This window comes from Bison bison, unplaced genomic scaffold (assembly GCF_000754665.1).
Source record: "Bison bison bison isolate TAMUID 2011002044 unplaced genomic scaffold, Bison_UMD1.0 scf7180017864485, whole genome shotgun sequence".
In the NCBI taxonomy this organism is placed as follows: Eukaryota; Metazoa; Chordata; class Mammalia; order Artiodactyla; family Bovidae; genus Bison; species Bison bison.
In genome coordinates this window covers 4564628-4584478 of record NW_011495045.1, presented here as the reverse complement: position 1 = coordinate 4584478, position 19851 = coordinate 4564628, and the positions used below count along the sequence as shown (strand labels likewise).

The window sequence follows — 19851 nt, the reverse complement described above, 5'->3', positions numbered from 1 at the left end:
AGGCCTGGCGTGCTGCGATTTATGGGGTCGCAAAGAGTCAGACACGACTGAGCGACTGATCTGATCTGATCTCTGATCAGGAGCATCGACCACTATTATGCAGACTGAACAGTTGTTGGGGGCCAGAGTGAGGCACTCAGCCCATGGCAAAGGTCTTGAGGAAGGAGGCCCGACATACACAAAGGCGGGATCGAGCCTCAGGAGTCCCCCTGGAAATCCTCGAGCAAGTACCCCCATAACCAGAGCCTGCCTACTTTACTACTTTGTGCTCATCTACACCTCTGACTTTACGGGGGGCTGTCCCCCACCACCTCTTTCAGAGAAGGAGTTAACTTAGAGCTCCAGTTAATAAAAACTCCTGGGAGTTACAAGAGTATTTTAACCTACAAACTTCTCTGAAGGTTCTCTAGCCTGCCTGACAGGCTTGTCCGGCCACATGTGATTGCTCACAGCCTCCCAACCGTGAGAGGCATGAGATGCTTTAAACCTTCTAAAAACAGGTTCCTTAGAAAAGTTAGAAAACTATTAGTATAAGTATAATGGGCTGATTAGAAATTGTATTGGTGAAGGGTTTTTCATTTGTTGAGCCAATGTTTGTTGCTAAGTCTCCACATCCCCTGCCCTTACACACGTTAATGAATATATAGGAGAAATAAGTATTAACCTTTGATATTAATCACGTTAGACCTTAGGCTAAGTAAATTCTTTCCTTAACTAAAACACACTATACCCTCACCCTATAGGAATGTAACTTTATTTGGGTGGCGTCTGTTTTAAGAATAATCACCCCTGGAGAAATAAGTGTCCTGGTTGACTGACCGCTGTCACAAGGAGAGGGTCATAAATTGTCAGCAGGCCCCCCTGGCCAGAAGATGATGTAACACCCCTAAGACCTCTGTATACATTTGTATGAAGCACCTGACTTTGATAAAAGTCAGGACTGCTGACCCCGCGTGACTTTTGCATAACATCTCAGTGTATAAAAGTAGACCATGGAAAATAAAGAATTGGGATCAGTTCCTCAAAAGACTGGTCTCCCCATGTCGCTCTCTCTTTCACTCTGGCTGAGTCTCCATCTGGAGCGTGGAACCCGCCATGCTTACTAATTATGCCTGGGCTTCTAAGATCCGACCGGGGAGGCCTCAGTGTCTCCTCTCCTTCGGGAGAACGGAAGGATGCCTGCGGCCTACGTAAGTGGTTCAAACTTCTTGTCTTGAAGTTTTATTGGTCTCCCGCGTAAACCAAGCTACTCAGCCTCTTTTCTCCACTGAATTTTCCTACTGAGCTATCCTCATTCTATTACTCTTTACATCTCTAATTAATATCTAATTGAAACTATTGTATCCTGATCCTTGCCGATGCCATCCCCGCTTCGAGTACCCTGGATCAGCAGGGGCTGGACCCCGGCAAACAGTTTCTGGAAAAATTATCTGAAATGTAGTCTACGATGATTTTGATATGTGCATAGTATTCTACCAGGCCACGTAGAGGTGATGAAGTAATTATCTGTTTAACCACAAATGGTTCCCAGGGGCCAGCAGGGAGTAGAAAATGATAAGCCAACGTCGTGACTTGATCAGAGTACACAGGAGGGAAATGCAGTCAGAGGATTAAATAGTCATAGCTGGGTTTATCCAACTGTGAAAAACATGGCAGTACAGCAAATCCTACTGTTGGAAATCTAGGAGAACAGCAGCCTCATGCAGCAGTCTCGAGTGTCATCTGCTGAAAATACTACATGAGAACTGTACTGTTGAAGTTCTCTTATCTGGATCTTAAAGCATCAGTCCCTGACAGGGCTGATAATGCTGCAGCTATGCCCTCTGTATTGGTTAGCTTTTGTTGGGAACAAACCATCCTGAAATTCATTGTCTTGACACAACAGTTATTTGTTTAGCTCACCGATCTGCAGATTGTGCTCACTTGGACAGCCTTCTTGTCTGGGTCAGCCTTGACTAGTAGGAAGTGGATGTACTCATTGCTCAGTTCAGTTCAATTCAGTTGCTCAGTCGTGTCTGCCTCTTTGTGACCCCATGGATGGCAGCACACCAGGCCTCCCTGTCCACCACCAACTCCCAAAGTTTACTCAAACTCAAGTCCATTGAGTCAGTGATGCCATCCAACCATCTCATCCTCTGTTGTCCTCTTCTCCTCCTGCCTTCAATCTTTCCCAGAATAAGGGTCTTTTCAAATGAATCAGTTCTTTCCATCAGGTGATCAAAGTATTGGAGCTTCAGCTTCAGCATCAGTCCTTCCAATGAAATATTCAGGACTGATCTCCTTTAGGATGTACTGGTTGGATCTCCTTGCAGTCCAAGGGACTCTCAAGAGTCTTCTCCAACACCACAGTTCAAAAGCATCAATTTTTGGTGCTTAACTATCTTTGCAGTCCAACTCTCACATCCATACATGACTACTGGAAAAACCAAAGCTTTGACTAGATGGACCTTTGTTGGCAAAGTAATGTCTCTGCTTTTTAATATGCTGTCTAGGTTGGTCATAACTTTCCTTCCAAAGAGCAAGTATCTTTTAATTTCATGGCTGTAGTCACCATCTGCAGTGATTGTGGAGCCCAAAAAAATAAAGTTTGTCACTGTTTCCATTGTTTTCCCATCTATTTACCATGAAGTGATGAGACCAGATGCCATGATCTTAGTTTTCTGAATGTTGAGTTTTAAGCCAGCTTTTTCACTCTCTTTCACTTTCATCAAGAAGCTCTAAAGTTCTCCTTTGCTTTCTGCCATGAGGGTAGTGTCATCCACATATCTAGGTTATCGGTATTTCTCCTGGCAATCTTGATTCCAGCTTATGCTTCATCCAGCACAGCTTCCTCATGATGTACTCTGCATATAAGTTAAATAAACAGGGTGACAATATACAACCTTGACATACTCCTTTCCACACAGTCAAAGGCTTTGGCATAGTGGATAAAGCAAAAGTAAATGCTTTTGTGGAACTCTTTTGCTTTTTCCATGATCCAATGGATGTTGGAAATTTGATCTCTGGTTCCTTGGCCTTTTCTAAATCCAAATTGAGCATCTGGAAGTTCATAGTTCATGTACTGCTGAAGCCTGGCTTGGAGAATTCTGAGCATTACTTTGCTAGCATGTGAGATGAGTGCAATTGTGAAGTAGTTTGAGTGTTTTTTGGCATTGCCTTTCTTTGGGATTGGAATGAAAACTGACCTTTTCCAGTTCTGTGGCCACTGCTGAGTTTTCCAAATTTGCTGGCATATTGAGTGCAGCACCTTAACAGCATCATCTTTTAGGATTTGAAATAACTCAACTGGAATTCCATCACCTTCACTAGCTTTGTTTGTAAGGATGTTTCCTAAGGCCCACTTGACTTCGCATTTCAGGATGTCTGGCTCTAGGTGAGTGTTCACACCATCATGATTATCTGGGTTGTGAAGACCTTTTTTGTATAGTTCTTCTGGGTATTCTTGGCACCTCTTATTAATATCTTCTGCTTCTGTTAGGTCCATACCATTTTTGTCCTTTATTGTGCCCATTTTGCATTAAACTTTTCCGTGGTGACTCTAATTTTCTTGAAGAGATCTCTAGTCTTTCCCACAGTATTGTTTTCCTCTATTTCTTTGCATTGATAGCTGAGGAAGGCTTTCTTATCTCTCCTTGATATTCTTTAGAACTCTGCATTCAAATGGATATATCTTTCCTTTTCTCCTTTGCCTTTCACTTCTCTTCTTTTCACACCTATTTGTAAGTCCTCCTCAGAGAACCAATTTTCCTTTTGGCATTTCTTTTTCTTGGGGATGGTCTTGATCATTGCCTCCTGTACAATGTCACAAAACTCCACCCATAGTTCTTCAGGCATTCTGTCTATCAGATCTAATCCCTTGAATCTATTTGTCACTTTCTCTGTATAATCATAATGGATTTGATTTAGGTCATATCTGAACGGTCTAGTGATTTTCCCTACTTGCTTCAGTTTACGTCTGAATTTGGCAATTAGGAGTTCATGATCTGAGCCAGTCAGCTCCCAGTCTTGTTTTTGCTGACTGTATAGAGGTTCTCCATCTTTGGCTGCAAAGAATATAATCAAACTGATTTAAGTATTGACCTTCTGGTGATGTCCATAAGTAGAGTCTCCTCTTGTGTTTGGGAAGAGGGTGTTTTCTATGACCAGTGCATTCTGTTGGCAAAACTCGGTTAGCCTTTGCCCTGCCCTATTCTGTACTCCAAGGCCAAATTTGTCTGTTACTTAAGGTATTTCTTGACTTCCTATTTTTGCATTCCAGTTCCCTATAATGAAAAGGATATCTCTTTTGGGTGTTAGTTCTAGAAGGTCTTGTGCATTTTCATAGAACTGTTCAACTTCAGCTTCTTCAGCGTTACTGGTAGGGGCATAGACTTGCATTACCGTCTTGGTCAGGCTTCAGAGACAAAGAAAATGGAGAAGGCCTCTGATCTTGCTTCTGACCTGCCTGGCCACTGCCCTGACTGTGCCTGCTATGAATGCAAGCTGCCTGGCACCATAGATAAGTTAGGGGGCAGATCTTGGAATTGTTGAATGTGTGGAGGGGGTCTGGCCAACCATACCCGGAGCTTTAACAACGTTCCAAGGTTTACAAGACCAAACAAACAGCATTGCAAAAAAAAGATTAACAAAGAGCTGCCATTTGCTTTTTGCAAACTGATGAGAATATCAGTTTGTGGCCTGGGATTATAAATGTGAAGCCCCAACGTGCAATCTTGAAATCTCACCCACGGAGCAGTGGTACTGCCAGGGACCGTTCTCACCTGGGACTCTAATTGCTGTTACACGGTGCTGTGTGAGTCTGGATGTCAGTCAAAACCCAATTTGGTGATGTATGTGCTGTTACTCTCCTTTACTGTTCTATATCTCTTTCCTTTTAATAATTGTATGTTGATAATTCTCTATTGAATATTGGATTGTCTTTTGTTTTTTTTTTTTTTTTTTTTTTTTTGGTATAACAAGTGGTTTCTTTGGTTAACAAATTGTTTAAACCTGAAATGAAAGTTAAAACTTTCGGCAAAACACTCATGGGCTAGCCGTGGGTCAGCTGAGGCTGGCTGGTATATAATAGCTTTCCCTGGGACAGCTAGGATGACTGGAGCCTCTTGTACATAGTCTCCCAAACTACACTTATATCAAAGATAGTCAAAGGATTCTAAGAGCAATAATCCATAAAGTCCCAGTGCATGAGCACAAATGTTACAACTGTTAATGTCCCATTGGCCAAAAGTAAATCACACACAAAGTGTAGGGAAGTATAATAGATTCTATTATTTTTTTATGGGAGGAATGGAACTAAACAACCATGTCCTGGTTATGATTTATTGATTATATCACCCTAGTATTGCTTTTGGCTTTAAATTTTATTCTTGGCATATTGGATAAGTCTATGATATTTTTTTTTTCAGTAGGCTAAACTAACTTTATTTTTTAAAACCAGTACAATATAGGATAGAATAGAATGAAATGGAACACACTGGCGTGGAACAGAGTAGAAAATATCAGCACACAACATTGTAACAAGACTAAGAATTACTTCATTAAACAGTCATTTTAGTTGTTTAATATCTATAATAATACATGTGTTATGAGGTCAGCAAAAAGCAAATCATTGGTCAAGTTTAGGAACTCTTTCAAAAATCTATGATATAAACTTTATAGAATTTTTCATAAACCTCATGAAATTGTATGTACAGTTGTGCATATGTGTGTATCCTACATATGTGTTATATATTCTATATGTCTTATATACATGTGTTCTACATGTATATTCTACATATATGTGTGTGTGTGTGTGTGTGTGTGTGTATATATATATATTTGTTTTTAGAGATAGAGCCATAACATCCATCAGTCTTTCAAACTGGGCTTGTAACTCATACATTTAGGAACCTTATCTCTCAGAAGAGGTATTCTCATTAGAAAAGTCCATGAGTCAGTGATATCTGAAGTCCATTAGCATCCAATGGGTTTTGACATTTCTTTCATATTGGGGAAAGCCATATTTTGTTGGTTTATTTATGAGAATTGTTCATCTTCAAAAAATAGATTAATTTGATTATGTTATATTAAAAAAAATCTCCTCTTGTAAAGGTAATGGCTTCCCTGTCCCTCAAAATCCATTCAGTAAAAGCATCTCTTCATGTCCAGGCCAACTCTCTAATCCTCAGATACGTAAGATGTATAACCTACATTCATTCCTACAGCCCTGGTGCCAGGCAGTTCTAGTTGATTTCACACAGCTGTTTTATTTAGTCCTTACACAAACACTGGGGAGGAGGTATTATTATCCTCCTATGAGGAAATAGGGGACTTCCCTGGTAGATCAGATGGTAAAGAATCTGTCTGCAATTCGGGAGACCTGGGTTCGATTCTTGGGTTGGGAAGATCCCCTGGAGAAGGGAATGGCTACCCACTCCAGTATTCTTGCCTGGAAAATCCCAAGGACAGAGGAGCCTGGCAGGCTGCAGTCAGTCCATGGGGTTGCAAAGAGTTGAACACAACTGAGCAATGAACACTAAGCAAAACTAAACATGAGGAAAGAGGCTTAGAGAATTCAGGGATATGCACAGATTCACTAGCTTCATAAAAGACAAGGCTAGAGTCAGAACACATGTCTTCTGAATCTAAGTCTCCTTCCAGAATGTGTGAAAGGGATGGATTCTAATACAGGGAAGACTTCCATTGAGCCATCGTTCTCCTCCTTTCCACCTTCAGGTTGTAACTAGGAGCATCAGATCAGGTGTGCTGCTCAGCTTCAGAAACCATCCTTAGGTGATCATCGTCCAAGTTTGTACACATTTAAATGTTCTTTCACTGTTTTTAAAATTTTTAATTGGAGGATAATTGCTTTACAATGTTGGATTGGTTTCTGCCACACAACAACATGAATCAGCCATAAGTATACATATGTCCCCTCCCTCTTGAATCTCCCTCACACCCTTCACTCCATCCCACCCTTCTAGGCTGTTACAAGTACCTCACACCAGTCCAAATGGCCATCATTTAAAAAATCTACAAACAAAAAATGCTGGAAAGGACGTGAAGAAGAGAACCCTCTTGCACAGTTGGTGGGAATGTAAACCGATACAACCACTATGGAGAATAGTACGGAGATTTCTTTAAGAAACTAGGAATAAAACTACCATATGACCCAGAAATCCCACAACTGGGCATATACCCTGAGGAAACCATAGTTGAAAAAGACACATGTACCCCAATGTTCATTGTAGCACTATTTACAATAGCTAGGGCATGGAGGCAACCTATTAATAGGTGTCCATTGACAGATGAATGGATGAAGAAGTTGTGGTACATATAAACAATGGAATATTACTCACCATAAAGAGAAATAAATTTGAGTCAGTTCTAGTGAGGTGGATAAACCTAGAGCCTGTTATACAGAGTGAAGTAAGTCAGAAAGAGAATAACAAGTATTGTATAATAACACATATCTATGTAATCTAGAAAAATGGTCCTGATGAACCTATTTGCACGCAGAAATAGAGACGTAGACACAGAGAACAGACTTCTGGACGCAGTGGGTCTATAAGAACACCCAAACTGTGGGAACCATCTCACTTGTATTCCTTCTACACATACTCTTAACTAAGTGCCTAGCTTCCTCGATGGCTCAGATGGTAAAGAATCTGCTTGCAATGAAGGAGACCTGGGTTTGATCTTTGGGTGGGGAAGATCCCCTGAAGAAGGGAATGGCTATCCCCTCCAGTATTGTTGCTTGGAAAATTCCATGCACAGAGGAGCCTGGTGGGTGATAGTCCAGGGGGTCTCAAAGAGTCGAACACTGACACTTTCACTTTCTCACTTTCACAAAGAGATAGGAAAATATTCTTCTTGCTATATTAATGACATTGATGGCTTTGGTGCCATTTAGTCAATTTCCTAGGTAATAAGAAATTGCTTCTGGATTAATGCAGAAGTGACATTTCAGTTCACTGTTAAAAGATATGCATATGCCAGTGGCTTGCTTTATTTTGTTTTTCCAAAAGCATGAAACATAAGAAAGATTAAAAGTCCACGCCAAAGAGTGATTCATTTGGCATTCTTTTAGAGCAGCCTGTAGACAAAAAGTTCATGAAGCACATTACACTGGACACAGGAGTAAAGCTCCACAGTGTGAGCCCCACAGAGCTCTCAGTTTGAAAGTGGAGGGGTATGGATTCTGTTCAACTAAGAAGTGGTCTCCTCATACACTAAAGGTGACCATTAACTTGCTCAGAAAGCTTCAAAAGCCTTTCTCTTCAGCCTTCCCCTTGCCTGATTTTTCCCTATCTCACCCACTAACCCTTGTGAGATTTAATAATATGGGCTAAGTGATAATCTCATATAAAGGTAAAACTCCACAAAGTTTCCAAGCCATCCTTAGACATCAGACATGGTTCACCTTTATTAACCGATGGAGTGCACACAAGCAGGGAGATGTCTACCTACACGAATTGGTAGAAACATAGAAGTGACTAAAGCCAACACTGCAGATTAAGTTTATACAGACAACTCCTCCCATCCCTATGCAGCTATGGTCTATGGAGCTGGGAGAGAGAAACATCTTCTTGAGAAATTGTGTATTAGCCAAAGGAATCTAGATTTTAGTTAGTGTTAGTCACTCAGTCATGTCTGGCTCTTTGTGACCCCATGGACTTAGCCCACCAGGCTCCTCTGTCCATGGAATTCTCCAGGCAAGAATCCTTCTGCAGGGGATCTTCCCTACCCAGGAATCGAACCTGGGTCTCCTGCCCTGCAGGCAGATTCTTTACCATATGAGCCACCAGGGAATTTTAGAGGAGAGAATAAATATCTCCAGAAGAAAATTTTACTTGGCTGGAAAACATACTCCATGTTTGACTATTAATAATAACATAATGGATATTGCACTTATCTACTAATCCTGTCTGCTGAAAGAATATCCACCAAATGGCAGATGTCATTTGCTATGTGAAGTCTGTGGGCATTTCTCTCGGGAACCACCTATTCTTATAGGCACCTCTCTCCCATCTTGGCCACTTGGTACATATTGGCAAATACTGAAGAGCTCAGAACTGGACAAGGCTTTCACTATAGGGCTTCTGTGGAGACTTTTCGTTTTTCCCTAATTTAAAAAAAAAATCAAGAAAAGTGTAATCATGTTAATGATACTTTATAAAGCAGGTATACACACAAAAAGCCTACCTTTCTTTAAGACAATAATAATTAGTTTGTTTGCTTCTTTAGTTTTATATTCATATATATTGTCATTCTTTTATTCTCTAAAGTTACTTTGGAAAGTGCCTCAGCATAGCTGTGGGATTGCTGCAGGACCTCGTAGGACACGATTCCCTCTGTGGCCTGGGTCAAAGCCCTTCCAAGTGGACAGGCAGTTAGCAGTCTTGGCTTGAGATCAGGCTTGGAATGGGTCATATAGTAGAAGTTTAGAGGATACAAAGTCTAGTGCTATCCAAGCCATCAGACTTATATTCAACAAGTTGATTATAAAGCTTGTGCCTATTGCAGATTCTTTGCTTCTATAGTCTGCCTTATGTTTGGAATTCTTCCATTGTCTATTTTACTGAGGCTAAAGAGCCTCTTGATGAAAATGAAAGAGGAGAGTGAAAAAGTTGGCTTAAAGCTCAACATTCAGAAGATGAAGATCATGGCATCTGGTCCCATCACTTCATGGGAAATAGATGGGGAAACGGTGGAAACAGTGTCAGACTTTATTTTTTGGGGGCTCCAAAATCACTGCAGATGGTGATTGCAGCCATGAAATTAAAAGATGCTTGCTCCTTTGAAGGAAAGTTATGACCAACCTAGATAGCATATTAAAAAGCAGAGACATTACTCTGCTTACGAAGGTCCACCTAGTCAAAGCTATGGTTTTTCCAGTAGTCATGTATGGATGTGAGAGTTGGACTATAAAGAAAGCTGGGTGCCGAAGAACAGATGCTTTTGAACAGTGGTGTTGGAGAAGACTCTTGAGAGTCCCTTGGACTGAAAGGAGATCCAACCAGTACGTCCTAAAGGAGATCAGTCCTGGGTGTTCATTGGAGAGACTGATGTTGAAGCTGAAACTCCAATACTTTGGCCACCTGATGTGAAGAGCTGACTCATTTGAAAAGACCCTGATGCTGGGAAAGATTGAGGGCAGGAACAGAAGGGGACGACAGAAGATGAGATGGTTGGATGGCATCATCAACACAATGAACATGTGTTTGGGTGGACTCCAGGAGTTGGTGATGGACAGGGAGACCTGGTGTGCTGTGGTATATGGGGTCGCAAAGAGTCAGACACGACTGAGCGACTGAACTGAACTGAGAGGGTGGCAAAGACAGAGACCTTCCACATGCCTCATGAAAGAACCTATGAGTGAACATATGAATCAATGAATAAACCAGTGTATTAATGAATGAACAAAGAGAGGAAAGAGGGTACTAATTAGCTGCTTCCTACCAGTTTATTAAAAATTCTGGCAGGAAGAAAGTTTTGAGGGGTGAAAAGAGGGCGAGCATGATCTTATATAAAATAAAAATAAATTTATGTAAACAAGGGTACAATAAGATTATCAGGAGACTTACACGTCCAGTGCTGTGACTTATCTTGAGATAAATGAGGATTCAATGTATGTAATTTCTGGTAATTTCATGGAGCTACTAGATATTACCCCATTTCCTTGTGAAGTGAACATATTTACTCACTAGCAAATACCATTCAGATATTTTTTGTTTGATATAATAGTAATTGGGTCAGCAAGTATTTACTGAGTAACTTTGTGCCAGGCACTGTGCTGGGAGCTGGGATAGACACAGTCTCTGGCCTCTTGGAACTGAATAGTAGTAATTTTAGTTGTGTCTGACTCTGTGACCCCACAGCCTGTAGCCTGCCAGGGTCCTCTGTCCATAGGATTCTCCAGGCAAGAATACTGGAGTGGGTTGCTGTTCCCTTCTCCAGGGATCTTCCCAACCCAGGGATTGAACCTGGATCTCCTGCGTTGTAGGAAGATTCTTTACCATCTGAGCTACAGGCAAGTCCTGCCTTGGAATTGAGACTCTCAAGCAATTATCCTCCAATAATTTTTTTTATTATTACCAAATTGTTATTGGAAAAAAAAAAACCTGTAAGTTGCCATGAGAGCATAAAACAGGGGGATCATAATTACTCTCAGGGAATCAGGGAATATTTCCAAAAAGAAGGTAGTTTCCTCTGAGGCCTGAGACATAAGCAGTTGTCAGGTGAAAGGGGAGGGAGATGGGATTCCACATCCCCTGCAGAGGAAGGAACCTGGACTAATGCCCAGAGTCAGGGCATGGGCAAAGAATTAAAAGATAGTTGACTGGAGCAAAGAGAGGCTGAGAGAAGAGCATAGGAACCAGTTATTCAGAGATGGCTAGGCATCCATACACTGTATTAAGGTGTTACTACTTATAGTCTTGGTGGCTCAGATGGTAACAAATCTGCCTGCAATGCAGGAGACTCAGGTTCAATCTCTATTTCAGGAAGATGCCCTGGAGAAGGGAATGGCAACTCCAGTATTCTTGCCTGGGAAATCCCATGGACAGAGGAGCCTGGTGGGCTACAGTCCATGGTGTCCCAAAGAGTCAGACACGACTGAGCGACTAACACTTTTCATAGTTAATATTAGCATTATTAAATCCTTCTTTCAGTATTTATAAGTAAACTATTTTTTTTTTTTTTAATGCTGTTTCTAACGCCTTCAGGTACAGCTGTCTGTCCTGAGATGCGCCTCCGCCCCTGCCCCTGGGCCAGTCCACGTCGCCTCTCAGTGTGGAGCCTCACACGCGGCTCTGGACCGCGCTGCCTCCTCCCCCTTCATGTGTATCTTGACAGTCAGATCCTGGGAAGCATCAGCCTACACTCAATTCACCATCTCTCCTGGCAGCTTTCAATCCACAGGACTACTTTTTCCCTAGCTATTTGAATTCATTGTGAAAGTAAATTTTCATGAGACACTATATGTGTTTCACTCATATACAAACATCCAGAATTTATGGCATTCTATTAAAAAGCAGAGGAACCCTAACTGACCTAAACAGACCCCTTTAGTTGGCCAGCACTATTCATTCCTAGTAAATGCAAAACGTCTGTTCCTCCAGATGGCCGTGCTCGCTCCTCCCTGGGTGAGGTATCTGTAAATGAAACTAGTCAGATGACTGACTTGCATGACAGTTTCCATTTCCTGAGGCATTTAGTGGGCTTATTATTATTATTTCTGATGCTACTGGGTTCAAGGACTTGTCACCAGAATCTGCTGACGAGCATCGGTAGTATGAACAACTTGGGCTCAGAAGCCTGTGTTCAAGTTCTGACACTCCTCTCTGGTTGCTGGTCTGTGATCTTTTTAATGCTGTGTACTCCCCATATACTAGGCAGTTACAATGGTTCCTTACAGTCCTAAAATAATCGCTCTTGCAGAATACTATTCATTGACTCAGGCAGATTTACCCCTATCTTGAAGATTCTATGCTGACTGTTGAGTGGTCTAATTTGCTTTTTGATGAATAGATGGTCAGTTTCATGTCTACATTTCAAGTTACCTAACAGCTGTCAGCATAAAATGTGCATCTATATGAGGATTAAAAGTTCTATTTCTAAAGAATATACACCTCGGTGTTATGGAATAAGAGAAAATAGAAAGTCTGCTTTTCACTCAGACTTGAACTGAATTTGTCTGTTTTTTATTAAGGTGTGAAAGATGGATGCCAGTCACTTAATTTACCTCAGATGTTGCAGCCCATTTTATAACAGCAGATGTACTCCACTTGGAAGATACAGGGTTCTTTTTTTAAGAAAATAATATACCAGTTGGAAGGAAAAAGAGACGAGAGGCAAAAAATCTCTTTTGCCTTCATATCAGCCAAGTGAATTTTTACCACAGAGCTATTGTGGGGTTTTTTTTCCCCTCAAAAATGTTACATTGGTGTCATGACAATTCCACAAAGTGAGGTTCCTGCTCCAGTCACAAGCCAACCAACTTTGCTTAAAGAGACACATTTGATCAGCCTCTTTTTAAACCTGAATAGCCTAGAAAATACCAAATTGTCAGAAATTGACATCTAACATTGGCCAAATAATGTAGTAACTCACTAAACTGTATGTAACAGAAACAAAATTTGTCATTGTTGGCTAGATGTGGATTAATGGAAACCTTAAGGTATAGATGCATTCTCGAGGTTTATAGGGTAGGTGGGATGACAGGAGGGCTTAAGCATTGAAATACAACCAATTACTATCGAACATTTTAAGTTGCTGGGCTTCCCAGGTAGTTCTAGTGGTAAAGCACCTACCTGCCAATGCAGGAGACGTGAGAGACACAGGTTTGATCCCTGGGTCGGAAAGATGCCCTGGAGGAGAGCATGGCAACCCACTCTAGTATTCTTGCCTGGAGAATCCCTTGGCCAGAGGAATATGGAGGTCTACAGTCCACAGGGTTGCAAAGAGTTGGACATGACTGAAGTGACTTAGCAGGCACGTACATATTAAGTTACTAACAAAAACAAATGACATGCCTTCTGTGACTTGTGCAACATCTTGTAACTTCACCCTAATTAACGTGAGAAACCTAACGTAGTACAGGGTATTCCTCACTTCCTTCATTTACTTAGCAACATTTATGGGAAGCTTCTAATGTGGCAGGAACAGGGACTGCTACCAGTTCTGGGAAGGCAGATATGATGAAGAACTCAGTGAGCTCCACAGTGAGCCTGGAAGACAAAGAAGGTTCTTAGAACAGAGTGGAATAAGTGATATGATACTATGTAAACATGCACTCTGCTTGGGGGTCAGGGAGAGCTAACAGTTTTTCTTCACAGTGCCAGAAATAGAGATAATAATACCTATCATAGCTAACTAGAAGCTTCTATTTAAGGGCACAACCCAGAAACTGCAGGAATGGCTTTCTCTCACAACCCGTTGATTGAATTTACTCTGACATCACTCCTCACTACAAAGGAGGCTGGGAAATATAGTCTATAGGTAAGTAGCTATTGACCCCTTAAAATACTGACATTTATATTACTAAGAGGAGCAAAGGGAGAATGAACACTTCCAAACAGGGAAAGGAGTACATCAAGGCTTTATATTGTCACCCGGCTTATTTAACTTATATTCAGAGTGCTGCTAAGTCACTTCAGTTGTGTCTGACTCTGTGCGACCCCATAGATGGCAGCCCACCAGGCTTCCCGTCCCTGGGATTCTCCAGGCAAGAACACTGGAGTGGGTTGCCATTTCCTTCTCCAATGCATGAAAGTGACAAGTGAAAGTGAAGTCGGTCAGTCAGAGTACATCATGAAAAATGCCAGGCTGGATGAAGCACAAGCTGGAATCAAGATTGCCATGAGAAACATCAATAACCTCAGATATGCAGATGACACCACCCTTATGGCAGAAAGTAAAGAAGAACTAAAGAACTAAGATCATGGCATCTTGTCCCATCACTTCATGGCAAATAGATGGGCAAAAAATGGAAACAGTGACAGGCTTTATTTTTCTGGGCTCCAAAATCACTGCACATGGTGACTGCAGCCATGAAATTAAAACACCCTTGTTTTAAAGTAAAGCTATGACCAACCTAAACAGCATATTAAAAAACAGAGACATTTCTGACAAAGGTCCGTCTAGTCAAAGAAATGGTTTTTCTAGTAGTCACGTATGGATGTGAGAGTTGAACTATAAAGAAACCTTAGCACTGACAAATTGATGCTTTTGAACTGTGATGTTGGAGAAGACTCTTGAGAGTCCCTTGGACAGCAGGGAGATTAAGCCAGTCAATCCTAAAGGAAATCAGTCCTGAATATTCATTGGAAGGAATGATGCTGAAGCCGTAACTACAATTCTTTGGCCACCTGATGTGAAGAACTGACTCACTGGAAAAGACTCTGATGCTGGGAAAGATTGAAGGCAGGAGGAGAAGGGGACGACAGAGGATGAGATGGTTGGATGGCATCACCAACTCGATGGATGTGAATTTGAGCAAGCTCTGGGAGTTGGTGATGGACAGGGAAGCCTGGTGTGCTGCAGTCCCTGGGGTCACAAAGAGTCGTACACAACTAAGCGACTGAATTGAACTGAACTGTTTCACTTCATTCAGCAGGATGCTGTCAAGGTCCATCCATTTTTTCACAGATGGGAAGATTTCCTTCATTCTTAGGTCTGCATAATTTCACTGTGTGTGTGTGTGCACACCCATGTGTCTCTGAGTGTAAAACATCATTTTTATCTATTCCTCCATAGATGGACATGTAGGTTGGTTCCATATCTTGACTATTGTAAATACTGCTGCAATGAACATGAAACTGTAGGTGTTTCTTCAAATCAGTGGTATTTTTCCTTTGAACAGATACCTGAAATGGGAGTTGCTAGATCATATTAGTAGTAGTTCTATTTTAAGTTTTTAAGGAAACTCAGAGTCATTTTTCATGATGGCTGTACTAATTTACATTCACACCAACAGTGCACTAGGATTCCCTTTTCTCCATATCCTCAACAACACTTGCTATTTCTTTTTTTTCAATGATAACCATTCTGACAGGTATGCGTGATATCACATTGTGGTTTTGATTTGCATTTCCCTGATGACTAGTGATGCTGAGCACCTTTTCATGTAACTGTTGACCATTCGTACATATTCTTTGGAAAAATATCTATTCATTTTCCCTGCCAATTTTTAATAGGATTGGTTTTGCTATTGAGATATATGAGTTTATATATTTTGGATATCAACCCCTTATCAGATATATGATTTGTAAATATTTATCCCACTTTATAGGTTGCTTTTTCACTTTGTAGATGATTTTCTTTGTTATGAGAAAACTTTTTAGCTTGATGAGTCCCATTTGCTTATTTTTGCTTTGTCTTGTGCTTTTGGTGTCAAATCTAAAAAATCATTTCCAAGACTGATATCAAGGAACTTACCCCTATTTTTTTTCTAGGAATTTTATGGTTTCAGGTATTTTATTCAAGTCTTTAATTCATTTTGAATTTATCTTTGTGTATGCCTGTTTAGATAAAGAAGAATGAGGGCTATGTGGTCATGATTGAACCTGAGAAAAACCTCTTTGTACTTGAAAAGTTGCTGCACACTTGTTCTTACCGAGAGGTTGTATGAAATATATTCTTGATTATTTCATTTTTTACTATGAATAAGTATAATTAAACTTATTACTACAAAAAAAGGAAACAACAAAAAACCTTCATGTTTGAGGAGTCTTTATTCTTCTTATAGAGATGAGGTGAGATATCTTGGTGTCTGCAACTTGCCATCAAGTGGTTCAGTTAAAAGATATAAGTAAATATGTGTATGTGTGTAGAGAGAAAGAGCAAATTGGCAAAATGTTAACCACTCATTAAATCTAGGTGGCACTCCTCATACTCCTTCAGGTTTTCTGTATGCTTGCAAATTTTCAAGGTAAAAACTCCAGAATAATTTCAAAGTCCTAAATGCCCTAGGGAAGCCATGCAGAGGATAGGGCATATAGAAAGAGCAAAGTCAGTCTAGCTTGGAGAGGGATGAATTCAGTGAAAACCTTCCAGCAGAGATAATGTTTGAGTTGAAACGTGTTATGTGTGCATGCTCAAACCTTCAGTCATGTCCTACTCTGTGCGACCCTATGGACTGTACCTACCAGCCTCTTCTGTCCATGTATTCTCCAGGAAAGAATACTGGAGTGGGTTGCAGCAGAACTCATGTCCTCAACCTCTGCAGAAAAGTCCATGTGGCTACGATACAAGGGTGTGAAGTAGTCATGGAGAGGAATTAAATGAGAAGTCCTTAGTGGCTGGATTCCAAAGGACACCTGTGCTAAGCTAAGGGGTTTGGCTTTATGCTGAAGACTAAGAAAACTCACTGAAGGATTTTAAGCAGAGATGGAACCAATTTGAATATTTGGAAATCACTCCTGTATACAGGAATTATTATTAGCAGAGGATGTAGAAGCCAGTAGACTGGGGGACTGTTGCAGAAATTGAGGCAGGAAATAACAAAGGTGTAAACCACAGTGATGGAAGTGGGGGTGAAGAAGAAAGAAGGAGGGACATTAATAAGAAAGAAATGGTAGGACTTAGGGGTCCATCGGCTATGGAGGATGAAGAAAAAGCATCACTAAAGTTTTCCATATTTTTTGATGGGCAATTGAGTATGATAATTGAGAAAGACACTATGGCAGCAGAAAGATTTGGAAGGACAGATGGTGAATTCACCTTTGAACAATATTATTGCACATATGATTCTTCCATTTGTATAGGAGTAGACTTGTGTCATAGTCTCAGTTCAGTTCAGTTGCTCAGTCGTGTCCGACTCTCTGCGACCCCATGAATCGCAGCACGCCAGGCCTCCCTGTCCATCACCAACTTCCGGAGTTCACTCAGACTCACATCCATTGAGTCAGTGATGCCATCCAGCCATCTCGTCCTCTGTCGTCCCCTTCTCCTCCTGCCCCCAATCCCTCCCAGCATCAGAGTCTTTTCCAATGAGTCAACACTTCGCATGAGATGGCCAAAGTACTGGAGTTTCAGCTTTAGCATCATTCCTTCCAAAGAAATCCCAGGGCTGATCTCCTTCAGAAGGGACTGGTTGGATCTCCTTGCAGTCCAAGGGACTCTCAAGAGTCTTCTCCAACACCACAGTTCAAAAGCATCAGTTCTTCAGTGCTCAGCCTTCTTCACAGTCCAACTCTACTCAATACCAAAAGCGCCTAGTTTCCTCTCTGGCATAGAGTAGATGCTCAGTCGTTGGATGTGTTTAGTATTTGAAAGAACAGCATAGAGAATCACTTGGAACCTTGGGCCTGGGAGCAATTCAGAGGTCATCTGATAACTTCTTGGAGAAATTTGGAATTCTTCTCCAATATTGTCCCTCACGCATGTTCCCCAGCATTTCAGTGGGTTACCTAACTCTTAGGCCACTTGCAGGGATGGGCTTGATTTCAATTCCTCTGTCTGAGGCATGTTAACTAAAAAGAGATGATCCCTACCATTGGCAGCTATCATCATCTTGTTAATATAATCGTTGATTAGCCTCTGGGTCTCCAAAATGAGAAGTGGCACATTATCAGGATTAATGAATCAGCTAATTTGATGGGCTTCTTTAGTCACAGGTTTTGAACAAAACTAAATATTTGTTAAAAATCATTTAGAGGAGGCATATAAAATCTTTCTAAGCAATGAAAAGGTTCCCTCTGAATCTTCAGCAAAATTGGGGTTAGAAAGGGAACATTGAGCTTTAACATACACAAGACAAAAATAAATCAGTGAATTAGCTCTGGGATGGGCCTTGGTTTACTGAACTCTGGGGTGTGTACTATAAATAGAAAGCAACAGGACTGCTGAGTCCCCACTCACTGACCTTGACCATCCTCAAAGGAGAAAATCAGAGCAGAAGATATTTGGTGATTAAGTTCCTTGTATCCACTGTAGCTCTTCTCTCTGCAGAAAAATTAAGGCCAGGAAGCTGAAAGGCAAGATATGCTCATTGGAAAAATCTTTGCTATTTTGCATATACACTGATATATCTGTTACAAATTGTTAAAGCAATTTGACATTCTAAGGTATTTTCTTTGTTGGCATACACATGCTTCAGTATCTGATAGGCTGGAATGTAGGGTATTATCGTAAGATCTGGCACAACTCTGGGTGGCTTGGGTGCATACTTTTAATTGAATTCTCATTTTATTTTTAATTTCTGGAACAGATGGAGTCTGGGTACCAAAATAATCCCACTCTTCAATAAGTGTTTGAAAATGAGTGGTTATGATCCCATCAGTCATCTGGCCAACTCTTTTCCACATGCCCAGCCGGGGAATGAAAGTTAATTTTGTTAAAATGCAATTGCTGTGAGACTAGAATTTCAAGATTTCAGTGGATATCAGTGATGTTCACTGCTAAATTGTAAACAGGCAGATTATAAGTAGGTACAAATATAGCATGTGATTGGCTTTCCCCATGGTTCAGCAGTGAAGAATCCACTTGCCCATGCAGCAGACACAAGGCTCAGGTTTGATCCCTGAGTCATGAAGATTCCCTGGAAAAAGGAATGGCTACCCACTCCAGTATTCTTGCCTGGAGAATCCCATGGACAGAGGAGCCCAGCGGGCCCATAAGGTCTCAAAGCTCTGGACACGATTGAGTCACTGAGCACATACATACACATAGCGTGTGATGCTGAAGAAGGAGGCGAAAATATTCAAGGAAAACAACATCGGGAGTATAATTGGCTATGCTGAATAAAATTACTGAAGCTACTTCATGGGCCCAGTAAAGAAATGCAGCAGCAGCTCTGAGATCACGCAGGAGCAATAGTGGGAGGCAGCTGCCAAAGAATGCCTTGGGTTGGCCGTCCCTGTTAGCAGAATAGAGACTGGGAGAAAGCTGCAGACAGGAGATGAAGATCTCTGCAGAATAGGTGGAGAGGGGAACTAAGATGGTTCTCAAAATTATTTCCCCTGAACAACAGCGTCTATATCAAAGAGATATAACAGATAGCAAACAACTAGGATTCTTATAACAGGAACCAGCTATTTGGCAAGTACTGATTGGCACCCATCTGGTTGGCAAAGGAAGTGGCTGCAGAACCAGAGGAATGTTTATGGGACTGAAACAGAATAGAACTTCTCTCCTCTGGAGGGAAAAATTGCGGCTCAAGCTTGCTCCAAGAGTACCTCCAAGAGGAGGTACTTGCTCCAAGGGGATCAGGAAATAAACTGGGTATATCTGGCTGGAGCTTTCACGTCTTCAGTTCTCCAGCCCTACAAACTGAGTAATGAGGTGGGTAACCTTCTAACCCTTCACCTACATCACACTCTGTATCCCTGCATGCATGAATGCTAAGTCGCTTTAGTTGTGTCCAACTCT

The 19851-nt window shown here is 41.2% G+C and overlaps 1 protein-coding gene across 1 annotated transcript in view; it reads left to right on the top strand.

Annotated features, from left to right (window-relative positions):
• Positions 1-19851, top strand: part of LOC105005075 — a 193618-nt gene that overhangs the window by 17298 nt on the left and 156469 nt on the right. Inside the window, exons 3-4 of the mRNA XM_010862927.1 lie at positions 11706-11834; positions 16010-16105. Of these exons, the coding sequence (XP_010861229.1) occupies positions 11706-11834; positions 16010-16105 (225 nt within the window). The remainder of the gene's footprint in view (positions 1-11705; positions 11835-16009; positions 16106-19851) is intronic.